Raw genomic sequence first — 13,193 nt, 5'->3', positions numbered from 1 at the left:
TAGGGGACCTGGCCCACACACCTCTGTGTGACAGGTCATGTTTTAAATTTAGCCTGTTAGCCTGACCTGTCAAAGGACAGAAGCCTGTCCTCACACAAATGACTGCCACACCCCCTCCTGGGACCCTGGCAGACAGGATGGAACTGAAAGGGGACCTTGTGCACTTCTAATCCACTCTTTGAATTCTCCCCCACTTCAAAGGCACATTTGGATATTTAAGCGGGATCTCTGACCCTACCAACTCAAACACTTCTGAACAAGATACCACTGGAGAGGAAACCCTGAACCAGACCCTGCAACCTGCCAAGAGGAACTGCCTGGCTGCCCAAAGGACTCACCGGACTGCTTTTCTGCAAAAGACTGCTCCTCTGCTACCTTGCTGTCCTCTGCTGAGAAGTGCTCTCCAAGGGCTTCGATAGAGCTTGACTCCTGTTCCCTGAAGTCTCAGGATCAAAAAAAAAGGACTTCCTCTCTGCAGAAGAACTCCTTGTGCGGCAAAAATCGAGGCACAGCCTGTAAGAAACTATGCACAGCCTGCCTCGCGGTGAGAAAAATCACTGCACGCCGAACCGGAACTACGCAGCCAGACTTCCCGTCGAGAAGATTGACGCAGCGCCAGTGCTGCGACCGGAAATTCTATGCACAGCCCACTGGATTGACGCAAAGCCAAACCAGGACGACGCAGCCTGACTTCCTGAGAGGAATCGACACAGCACCTGCCATGCAGCAGAAATTTCCCTGCAATGCCCACCGGATCGACGCAGCCTAAGTGACTTCATCCTGCACACCCAGGATTTCCACGCATCGTCCCCGGGGTGTCCGAAAACCCCACAACCCGAGGAGGATCCCAGTCTACGTGTTGGAAATCAACACAAAGCCTGCCCTGCCTGAAAACTCAACTAAGTTTCCTCTGGGTGCCCTGGAAAAAATGTAAAACAAAAAAAAAAAAATCCACGCACACCTCCTCGTTTTCCAAGCAACTCCTTCTCTGCGGTCCATTGCGGAGAATTTGAACGCAAACCAGGTACTTTGTGCCTGCAAGAGACACTTGTTGCTTTTTAAAGATTAAAGACACTCTACATCATTTTTACAGTGATATTTGAACGTATACTTATTGAATCTTGATTGTTTCAAACTGCATCTTACCAGATAGATGTTATATATTTTTCTAAACACTGTGTGGTGTATTTTTGTGGTGTTCTACTGTGTTATTGCATGATTTATTGCACAACTACTTGACAAATTGCCTTCTAAGTTAAACCTGACTACTCAGTGCCAAGCTACCAGAGTGGGGGCACAGGATAATTTGAATAGTGTGCGACTTACCCTGACTAGAGTGTAGGTCCTTGCTTGGACAGGGGGTAACCTGACTGCCAACCAAAGACCCCATTTTATAACACCTACACCAACACATGCAATCTGCAATGGCAGCACTGTGTGCGCTTGGTGAGGGGATCCCCAAGGATGACACAATTGGTGCTTCAACCCTCAGAGGCTTTCCTTGGTACCCCAGGCGTACCATTTACTAGGGACTTACAGTGGTAGCTAAACAGTTTGCCTTTAGTGCAAACAAACTGTGCAGTTTGGGGAAAGGGATCTGCCCTGGGGAACTGTTTAGCAGCGACCCAGTGCACTGACCATCAAAATCACACCAGAAACCAGGCAAAAAGTGGGGCGGGTGACCATGTCAAAAGAGGCATTTTCCTACACTTGGTGTGAGTGATTGTCAGGGATCTCTTCTTGATCATCGCTAGATGATCAGGGATCATCCTGAGGGGGAACCACAATGATGGGTGCTGAGGTCATTAGGGGCGGAATGTGTTCTGGAGTCTTTGGTAGCTGCAGAGTAGAGGGACCTTCCAAGCAGGTTCAGGAAATCTTGTCTGATAATAGTATAACATGCCTTGGCGATCTTGCAATAAACAGAAAGGCACTTGTATGACTTCCTGTGATGTACGAGGCTGCTCCTGATAATGGTAAAGTTCACGTGGAAGAGCAGATCTATCCGTATACCTGGGATCCTGATAATAGTCCTCATAATACTGATCCTCTTCGTCTAGGTCTTGGCACTTTACTCTCAGTTCTGAGGGACTATGTGCTGCTCCGAATGGACCCTCATTGTCCGTCATCTCTATTCAGGAGATGGCTTGGAGGACATGGGGACACCTGACTGGGTAAGGTGTGCTCTGGACTTCTAAACGTTTTTGAAATGTTTATGATCATCGCGGATGTAGTCAGTCATCGAGCTCCTAATGGCCATTAGTGGTGGTAATATCTTCGTTGACGAGTCCACAGTATGTGTTGTCAGCGGAGGGTTGTCGACTGAGATCAGCAACAGTGGGGTCGTAAAAAGGGCAGTCCTTTGCGGCAACTGCTGTGGTTTCATCAACGAGACCTTCATCGACGGAATAGATGTTAAAGCAAAAGGTGGACGACGGCGTTGTGGTTGTAGTCATCGATGCATAGTCAATGCTAAAGAATTGCTCATCCTTGTCAATGGTGTTGACAATGCGCTCGATGTGAGTTTTGAAGTAGTTTTCACTGTCAGTGGTTTGGAGGCAGATTTTGAGGAGTGCATACCTTTTCTTGGAGTAGTTGGAGGATGAGATCTACTGTGAGCAGAGGAGATAATTTCCTTTTTATCTTTAACAGACTCCGGACGAGTCTTTAAGGCTTTTTTATTTTTTTAGATGTTTCACGTTGTTCCTGGTCACAGGATCTTTCCCCTTTTGGGTGAGCTTTTGTGGAAGGTCGTGGAAGAGTCACTGTCCTCCTCTGAACTGACATTTATTGCAGTTTTAGACTTCTGTAGCCACCTCAAACGTCTACCCTTGAGATCTTGCAATGTCTTAGATGAAAAGGTAGACAGATTGTATAATCTTTCACCTTATGTAGAGGGTGTAGACAGCATATACAATCCTTGTGTGATCTATATGCAGTCTCTTTTCTCCGAACAACAATTACAGGGTAGAAAACAACTTTTTTTTTTTTTAGGTGTTTCAGTCATCAGTTAGGTGAGCAAAAATGAGCAGAGCTCAGGGAGACTGCCTTCACACGACTTGAAGTAGAATATCTGAGGGAATCAGCCTCTCTTGGGAGTGTTCTAGAAAGTGCTGTCACCTGGTTGGTCACAGCTCAAGTTTGCTCCTTAAAAAGGACATAAATCTGTTAAAGGCACTGTTCATTGCCATTATGGTCTAAAGTAATGACATATACTGCTATGTTAGTGTACCGTGAAACTCCCACGATGATCCTAGTATGATTTCAAGCATGTGAATCTATGAAAGATCCAATACTGGAGAATGTGGAAGAGAGCTACAAAGCTGCTAGAGAGTGGTCCTCAACGACAAAAGATGCTATGCTATCCTGTCTGGCTGAACAAAAGATGTTAAAAGATCACTCTTGAAAGGCCTCTATGGGCAATGCTTGCTTGAAAATGGGCATGGAAACCATGAAATTCAAACAAGTCATAAAAGGCCTATTTTCTAGAGTGGAGGGTATAGAGCAAAATACTCAATCCGTATCTGAAACCAGCAAAAGTTGTCAAGGGACAGTGTCTCACTAGAATCTCAAGACAAATCAGTCGCTCAAAAGTGAAGTTTGGAAAATAGATCCTGAAGGGACAATATGAGAATCAAAAGTTTCAGAAAAAGTGGAGCATGACAACCAAATTTGTGGATTGATTCAAACTCTCTTCAGTCAGGTTGTGGGTGAGGAAGATTACTAGGGGGTGGAAAGGAGGTCCCAAAATAACAGCCACTCTTTTTGGCATCTACTTTTCTGTAGAAGGAATGAGTTTCTAAAGCCATGATTCGTCAGTCACCATTTTGTTTAAGTGTGCGCCGTCTCCTCTGTTTAAGGTGAAAGCAGGAGTTTCTACTTTCCATTTAGTATTCAGTGTAAGGACAAACCGATGGCGTAATGACAAATGCAAGGAATTTATTTTCTTGCATCCAGCATTCAGAACTATGAATGCCATGTTTGGTCTGATCCACCCATGTTCACTTAGTGACATATAAAGACAAGACGTCCATGTCTGAGTGCCCAGACAAACAAATGGGAATTTATTCTGTTTCGCAAGGAAGAAGAGATGGTAGATAATACAAGTTGACCTACAGCATTATCCTCACACATTGTCTTTCTTCACTCATCACCATGCCGTCTGAATATCTTTTTGCTCTTTATTTTCAGTGGTTATTTTACATTTAGACATACTATTGTAGGTTCCTGCCATATGGTCACTTTAAATAACTTTTTATCCCTTTTTGTACATTTCTTACCTTCAAGGTGACTCTGCTTTGTCTAGCATGTTAATGGATGTCAGCAGCTTGACTTATTTAATCCTGTTCTTATGGAAGTGTAGTCTCTTAATTCAAGCTTTGCATTGGGTAAGTCATTTTCACAAAAATATATATATATATATTTTTTTTTAAAGGCACGGTCCTGATAGTTAATACTGGGCTTGCTTTCACTTTCCTCGATTAAAGTCATTGCGGGCTGTGTCGCTACTTAAGCAGACTTCAATTTTGGCGATTCTGGACTCCTCACTTCTGTTGTTACTTGAGAACTGAAATTTTATGGTGAAGTCATAATTACTTGTTATATCCTTTTTAAAATATTTTCTGGGGGCATCTGTCTAGTCCCTTTTCCTTATTTGCTTCCCATCCACCTACTCTGCTCTTATTCCTATTTTCTAGTCTTTGATATTCATTCTGGCTCTTACAGTACTTTCTCCTAGTCCTAAGAAGCGTGTTCATAGACTTCTCTTTTTGTTAGTCAATGTATAATCTGTTTGTGGTTACCTGGAATGTCTCTTAAAGAAGCAGAGCATTATTACCTATTTATCAAAAATGAAACATTAAGTTGCACTACTACAAGAGATACACGTAACAGAAATAGACAAGTGTTTCTTGAGGATATAGTGGGTGGGTGATGTTTACTATTCAGCAGTCAACACAAGAATCAGGGTGGCCATTCTTTTTCATAAGTCACTGGATTTGGACACTACTTCAAAAAAAAGTAGAACATTTATGTACTTGACTACTGATGGGCTCCCATTCCCTACTGGCAAAGTATGTGGCCCTCTGAGAACTGATTATCATTTGTATTATCCCAAAATGAAAATGTAATGACCTGCCCTGGAGATGATTTTTTTTTAGCTGGTGGAGATTGTAATTTACTTGATTCTTTTGCAGATGAGTTTGAACATTAAATATGTTCCTAATAAAACACAGAAGTCTTTTTTTTTCTTTTTAAAGAAAAACCTGGGGCTTATTAGATGCTGGGATTGTTTTCAACCTTCAACACATGGAATAAAAGTTCTTCTCTCTGGTTCATCATTCTAGTTCCAGAATAAATTCACTTTTCTCAATAAACCTCTCATTTAATTACTAATGAATGCAGTCATAGGTAATATTCTAATCTCTGATTAGATCCCCATTAAAATCGATCGTAAAGTTTTTTTTTTTTTTTAAGTTTGACCATTTACATTTCACAAAAATAGGAATATTTAATGTGACATATTAATAGAAATGGTTTTTGCAGCTCTTGATAAGCTTTCCAAAGATAAAAGTAACTGGCCCCAATGGCTAGTATACAGAGTTTTCGAACAATTTTCTAAAATTATTGGACCTAAACCTGTATTATTTTTCAATGCTATAATTTGGTATGAGAAATGAGTGGTACATATGTAGAGGTAATTTTATGTTTAATACTGAAGGCAGTTGACAACCCTCCACTTTGTAAAAATTACAGAACCATTTCACTTTTTAATAGTAATTGTAACATTTTGGACAGCATTTTAGTGATCAGGTAATGCGATTTTATCCCAAATCTGACAGGTCAAAAACAATCTGGATATATAAAAGGATGTTACACTAATGATAGTTCTAGGACCTTCCTTAATATTATTCATGGTGCCTCTGAAGGTTCAAAACCAATGGCTGGAATCACACTGGATGCTGAGAAGGCCCTTAGTAGATTGGAATTTTATGATGAATCTCTCGCAACAGGTTTTCTTCTGTTTTTGGGAACAGTATTCATTCTCATTTTCCTCTCAAAAGGTGCATGTACCATGGTCGTTCCTTTTCTCCTATACTTTCTATTTTCTCCTTAGAATCTCTTTTTAGAGAATATTTGAAGGTCTCCTTCCTTGTCAGCTTATTTGTATTGAAATATGGAAGTAAAACACTCTGTCTATGCAGATGTCGTATTATTATAACTTTCAGATGCAAGTTATTCCTTGCAATAATTTTTCAAAGAGTTTTAATTTTTGTTTTATTTCTGGTTCCAAACTAAATATCAATAAGCTTGAAGTCTTACCATTGTGGAAGCCAAACTGGTGATAGTTTGCTGTGTCTTTCATTGCTCTTTAGTTAGATCTTTATGGTTTACTATACGACAAAGTAGTATTCTTGTTTCCATACTTTTTAACAAAGCTTGTTTTTATTTGGCGGGGGAGGGAGGGGGGAGGTTGGAATGAGTAAAAAATGGTCACATCGACACAAACTGTCAATGTGCTGACTTTCTGATTCCATTGTGTTAAAGGCCAACACATTATTAGAAAATACTAAAATTTCTTTGAAGGCACAGAGGACTCTGGTATGCCACAATCATAGATTGGAACTTATTCTCAAACGGTACAAATGGAGGTCAAAGGAGGTTTGCTACCCTTGACTTTCCATCAAATTCTGCAGAAACTTCCTCTATAGTTTGTCAGTTTTTTTTTACCATCTATAATTATATTTGCTATTTATGGTTCTGGTTTTTATCACTATGTGACAGTACAAGTTTCAAATTTCTTTCTAAATATTAACTTGAGAACAAATGACGAATGGCACAACCCACCAATAACCTTTGGATTAACCCTGGTTTCCTGACTAGCGCGCCACTTCTTGTAAAATGCTTCAACACATTGTCAGGTGTATTAAGTGCTACATAAATGCAATTACAATTATTTTTTCTGGTATAATCTATACATCATTAGTTAGGGAGACTGTATTTATATGCTGGTTTGTAATATTTCCTGGTAACTTGAGATATATATATATATATATATATATATATATATATATATATATATAACAGGCTTCATTCTTTCCTTCTCTTTCCTGTTGAAGTGAAAAAAGAAAAAAAAAAAAAAAAAAAAAAAATGATATTTGCCTGTACTTCATTTATTCCAACTACAATTAAAAATGCCTGGTTAAAATGTTTTATTTTCCCTTACTATTCAAGAGTACATTGAATTAATAGGTATTTTTATAGGGTTGATTTTTTGGCTCATACTTGCTATATATGGATAGAGTACTGTATGCTGGATTCTAGCTTCAATGAACCTTCTTAAACAATAAAAACTGGTGTCAATGCTGAGACGAACATGAGCAGCACAGACATTGCAGAAAAAAAAAAAAAAAAAATCATCAAATTATGTAAATATTACCTGCTCCCATTTCTCTCATGAAGTCCTGATCCCCAGTACTTGGGAACACCGAGGTACTTTAGTTTATTAGCCGATATCCATTTCTGAACTAAGTAACAACATGAAAACAAAAGGTATGCCTTAATATTAGCATAGATTATTGCCTGAAATCGAAGTATGCAAGATGGAGCATTGTTCTACCCGCCATGGCACGGATAGATGCATTCCCTCAGTAGTAAACACTATGTTCAAAACAAACCACTCAAATTACTTCTATTTGTGAAACACAGCGTACATAGCCTGAGAACAGAACACTTTCTCATCAATGCATACATATCAAAAAGGAATTTCGTAGCAAAAAAAAAAAAAAAATGAAAAAATCCACACACACACACACACACACACACACACACACACACACACACACCACCCCCCCACATCCAACCCCCCAAAACAAATAAAAAATGGATAAGCACATTTCCTGGAGTAAGACAGTTTCAATTTCAAAGTTCTTGTCAGGATGGCAGAGATTTCCTACACCAAGGTTTTCTAGCTTAAGCTTTAATGATCAACCCAGGTAATTAACATATTAAGTTTGCCACATAACCGCTTGATATGACGAATTCTAGTATCAGAATTTACCCCCTCTAACAAAAATCACTAGAAATTACATATACCTGCAATTGTGTATGCCAAATTCCCAGGCGACTTCTTGATCTTACTTATGAATATGTACCAGGTATTCGAGTCTGTACAGTGTCACTTTTCTACAGCATTGAAAAATCAGAGTATATGAAATCCCAGTTTGCATGGATGTAGGGGGCTGGCCTGGCTTATATTTGGTACCTTGTGGTACTTACCTCTATTCTACTAATAAGGGGTAACTGGACCTGGCACAAGGTGTGTTTCTAGCAGCTTAGGCTAATAGAGGAAGCTATGGCAAAGTAGCTTAGGCTGAACTAGGAGACATGCAAAGCTCCTACTATACCACTTATTTCATATAGCACAATATCATAAGAAAACACAATACTCAGAGTTACTAAAAATAAAAAGGTACTTTATTTTAGTGACAATATGCCAAAAGTATCTCAGAGGATACCCTCACTTAGGAGGTAAGTAATATACACAAATTATATGTACACAAACCCAAAACAGGTAAGTAACAGTAAGAAAAGTAGTGCGAACAATGTAGAATCACAATAGGATGCAATAGGTAGACATAGGCCTAGGGGCAACACAAACCATATACTCCAAAAGTGGAATGCGAATCACAAATGGACCCCAGGCCTATGGGAGGTTGTAGAGGGTCGCTGGGACTGTGAGAAAACACTAAGGGTGTCCAAAATACCCCACCCCAAGACCCTGAAAAGTAGGAGTAAAGTTACCCTACTACCCCAGAAAGACAGTATAGTCGAGATAGGGGATTCTGCAAGAACCACATCCACCAGCAAAACACTGAAGACGGATTCCTGGACCTGAGGACCTGTAAAAGAAGGGGGCCAAGTCCAAGAGTCGCGCAAGTGTCCAGGGGGGCAGGAGCCCACTAAACCCCAGATGAAGGTGCAAAAGGGCTGCCTCCGGGTGGAAGAAGCCGAAGATTCTGCAACAACGGAAGGTGCCAGGAACTTCCCCTTTGGTCAGAAGATGTCCCACGGCATGCTGGAGGATGCAGAAGTGGTTCGACGCAGAAATACCGCAAACAAGCCTTGCTAGCTGCAAGATTCGCGGTTGAGGATTTTGGGTGCTGCTGGGGACCAGGAAGGACCAGGATGTTGCCCCTTGGAGGAGGGGACAGAGGGGGCGCTCAGCAACTCAGAGAGCCCCCGCAAAGCAGGCAGCACCCGCAGAAGTACCGGAACAGGCACTTAGAAGATCTGAGGACAGCGGTCGACTCAGAGTCACAAAGGAGGGTCCCACGACGTCGGAGTCCAACTCAGCGAGTTAGGCAATGCAGGACGGAGTGCTGGGGACCCAGGCTAGGCTGTGCACAAAGGGATCCTTGGAAAAGTGCACAGAAGCCGGAGCAGCTGCAGATCACGCAGTACACAGGATTACTGTCTGGCGTGGGGAGGCAAGGACTTACCTCCACCAAATTTGGACAGAAGGGCCACTGGACTGTGGAAGACCCTTGGACCCAGCTCCTGTGTTCCAGGGACCACGCTGGTCAGGATGAGAGGAGACCCAGGGGACAGTTGATGCAGAAGTTTGGTGCCTGCGTTGCCAGGGGGAAGATTCCGTCGACCCACAGGAGATTTCTTCTTGGCTTCCAGTGCAGGGTGAAGGCAGACGACCCTCAGAGCATGCACCACCAGGAAACAGTTGAGAAAGCCGGCAGGATGAGGCGCTACAATGTTGCTGGTAGTCGTCTTGCTACTTTGCTGGGTTTTGCAGGCATCCTGGAGCATGCCGCAGTCGATCCTTGGCAGAAGTCGAAGAGGGAAGTGCAGAGGAACTCTGGTGAGCTCTTGCATTCGTTATCTGATGAATAGCCCAGAGGAGAGACCCTAAATAGCCCAAAAAGGAGGTTTGGCTACTGAGAAAGGAGGCTTGGCTACTAAGAGAGGTAAGCACCTATCAGGAGGAGTCTCTGATGTCACCTGCTGGCACTGGCCATTCAGAGCTGTCCATTGTGCCCAAACACCTCTGAATCCAAGATGGCAGGGGTCTGGGACACACTGGAGGAGCCCTGGGCACCTCCTCTGGGAGGTGCTGGTCAGCAGAGTGGTCACTCCCCTTTCCTTTATCCAGTTTCGCGCCAGAGCAGGGCTGGGGGATCCCTGAACCGGTGTAGACTGGCTTATGCAGAGATGGGCACCATCTGTGCCCATCAAAGCATTTCCAGAGGCTGGAGGAGGCTACTCCTCCCCAGCCCTTCACACCTATTTCCAAAGGGAGAGGGTGTAACACCCTCTCTCAGAGGAAATCCTTTGTTCTGCCTTCCTGGGACTGGGCTGCCCAGGCCCCAGGGGGGCAGAAACCTGTCTGAGGGGTTGGCAGCAGCGGCAGTGGAGACCCCGGAAAGGCAGTTTGGCAGTACCCGGGTTCTGTGCTAGGGACCCAGGGATGCATGGAATTGTCCTCCCAATACCAGAATGGTATTGGGGGGACAATTCTATGATCCTAGACATGTTACATGGCCATGTTCGGAGTTACCATGGTGACACTACATATAGGTATTTACCTACATGTAGTGCACGCGTGTAATGTGTCCCCGCACTCACAAAGTCCGGGGCATTTGCCCTGAATATTGTGGGGGCACCTTGGCTAGTGCCAGGGTGCCCACACACTAAGTAACTTGGCACCTAACCTTCACCAAGTGAGGGTTAGACATATAGGTGACGTATAAGTTACTTATGTGCAGTGAAAATGGCTGTGAAATAACGTGGACGTTAGTTCACTCAGGCTGCAGTGGCAGTCCTGTGTAAAAATTGTCTGAGCTCCGTATGGGTGGCAAAAGAAATGCTGCAGCCCATAGGGATCTCCTAGAACCCCAATACCCTGGGTACCTAGGTACCATATACAAGGGAATTATAAGGGTGTTCCAGTGTGCCAATGAGAATTAATAAAATTATTCACTAGCCTGCAGTGGCAATTTTAAAGCAAAGAGAGGCCATAAACACTGAGGTTCTGTTTAGCAGAGCCTCAGTGATACAGTTAGGCACCACACAGGGAACACATACAGGGCATACATTATGAGCACTGGGGTCCTGCCTGGCAGGATCCCAGTGACATAGGCAAAAACAAACATACATACATACATACAGTGAAAATGGGGGTAACAAGCCAGGCAAGATGGTACTTTCCTACAATGGATTACATCCCATTTGGGAGAGCAGGCCTGATTTACTACGGTGCAGAATTCAATAAACATATTTGTCTCAAGAAGGTTGTGAATGTCATCATGTAACATGTTGAAAGAGTCTTAAGATTCCCAGTAACCAGGACTCTAGAAATGGCATGACAAAAATACACAGAACTCTTATTCCAAGGAATGAAGCAGTCTCTGACTTCCAAGATTTTAGGCCCACTGCCCATCAAAAGAGGATAAGAGCCCCAAAAACAGCCTGTGGATGACAGGTAAATTCTATTTCAAGACCGGAAGCTTCGGATTATGGTATCTCTTTCTTTACTGTCAACACACAGCAGCAAATAAAAAAAACCTACATTTCCCAGTATCTTTACAGCCTCGTTATGACCCCCAATCGGAGCCCACCATCTAGTATATATATCCTGAATGTTCTAGTTCGTTCTCTTTCTTTGCTGCTTCACTCAGAGCCAAGTACCTTCACTTTTACCTTAAAATTACATGGTTAACCTATGTGTATATTTTAATTCGGCGCAGCCTTTTGCCTTCAGGTTGATCACACACGATGCATGGGTGCTAAAGACTGTTGTAGGTTACCACTCCCGAACAAACGTTCATTCCGCCCCCTCACAGTTATTCCCAGCTAGGAAGGACTTTCATAGATCAAGAAGTAGAAGCTCTTCTTTGGAAAGGGGCCATTGTTTTTTCTCATCCTCACCCTAGAGGATTTATCAGTACTATATTTCTGGTCCAAAAAAAAAAAAAAAAAAAAAAAAAAAAAAAAAAAAAAAAAAAGAAGGAGGGGGTTCACCGGGTGGTGCTCAATCTGCGACAATTCAACACGTGGATTGTGTATCGCCATTTCAAAATAGAAGGTATTCATCTACTCAGAGATCTTTTGTTAGAGGGCGATTGGATGGTCCGTTTAGATCTCAAAGATGCTTATCTGACCATTCCTATTTTTGCACCTCATTGCCGTTTGCTACAGTTCTTTTGGCGAAAAAAGTGTTACGAATTCTCAGAGCTTCCTTTCGGTCGGTCTTCCGCCCCTTGGTGTTTTACCAAACTCATGCGCCCAGTTATGCAGTGGCTCAGACAAAGGGTAGGGTAGTGTGTATCTCAACAACATTCTTATCATTGTGCAGGAGAAACTTCTGGTTCTTCTTCACCTTTCCTGGACAATTCAGTTGCTTCAGGATTTGGGTTTCATTATATACGCAGAGAAGGATAAGTTACTTACCTGTAAATCCTAGTTCTCTTCCAGGGGTATCCTCATCAAAGTCATAAACATTGAATATTCCCGCCCTTGTGCGGGGACCCCGGAGCATATATAAAATACACACATATAAAGTATGAAATATGCACGAAAAATATATATATAGCATTTTTAGTAGACATTTTTCATACTAAACTCATATATGCATGTGTAAAACAGCAATGCAGGCTATAATCATAAACAGGCTAAAATGCTTTATTTCTATAAAGGTTTTTTTTTTTTGGATCTTTATAAAATTACAATAGAGAATAAATATCTACCCAAGCCCCAAAACTGGGCTTAGGGAAATAAGCAGTAGTAATCATTAGAGAAAAAGAGAAAAAAACTACATTGAAAAACAATGGAGCATTCTTAGCCAATAGGCTGCATGCAGGTTAACACAGGAGAACCATAAAAACTTTGGCACCGTGCCTTTAAGACCCTGAGCACCTCCAGTATCCCACCATGCCTCAGGGGTGAAGGAGAGGTGACAGTTGGTTCACAGTTAGGTCAGTACTTTTTTACCGTGACAATCTGTGTAGCAGATTCGAAAGATAGTCTGTCCTGCACTTCTAGGAGACGTGCATCCGGGGAGGAGGGTGGGTTGTTTATGACTTTGATGAGGATACCCCTGGAAGAGAACTAGGATTTACAGGTAAGTAACTTATCTTTCTCTTCCAGGGGATCCTCATCAATAGTCATAAACATTGAATAGA

At 42.3% G+C, this 13,193-nt stretch overlaps 1 protein-coding gene across 6 annotated transcripts in view; it reads right to left on the bottom strand.

Annotated features, from left to right (window-relative positions):
• The window catches only part of VRK1 (VRK serine/threonine kinase 1), a 224,657-nt gene that overhangs the window by 162,568 nt on the left and 48,896 nt on the right, over positions 1-13,193 (bottom strand). For all 6 annotated transcript variants that reach the window (XM_069208279.1, XM_069208280.1, XM_069208275.1 and 3 more), the window contains one exon: positions 7,439-7,526. In XM_069208279.1, the coding sequence (XP_069064380.1) occupies positions 7,439-7,526 (88 nt within the window). The remainder of the gene's footprint in view (positions 1-7,438; positions 7,527-13,193) is intronic.

Source organism: Pleurodeles waltl, chromosome 9, assembly GCF_031143425.1.
Source record: "Pleurodeles waltl isolate 20211129_DDA chromosome 9, aPleWal1.hap1.20221129, whole genome shotgun sequence".
Classification (NCBI taxonomy): domain Eukaryota; kingdom Metazoa; phylum Chordata; class Amphibia; order Caudata; family Salamandridae; genus Pleurodeles; species Pleurodeles waltl.
Note: the sequence above shows the minus strand (reverse complement) of the source record. Positions and strands in the feature narration are given on the sequence as shown.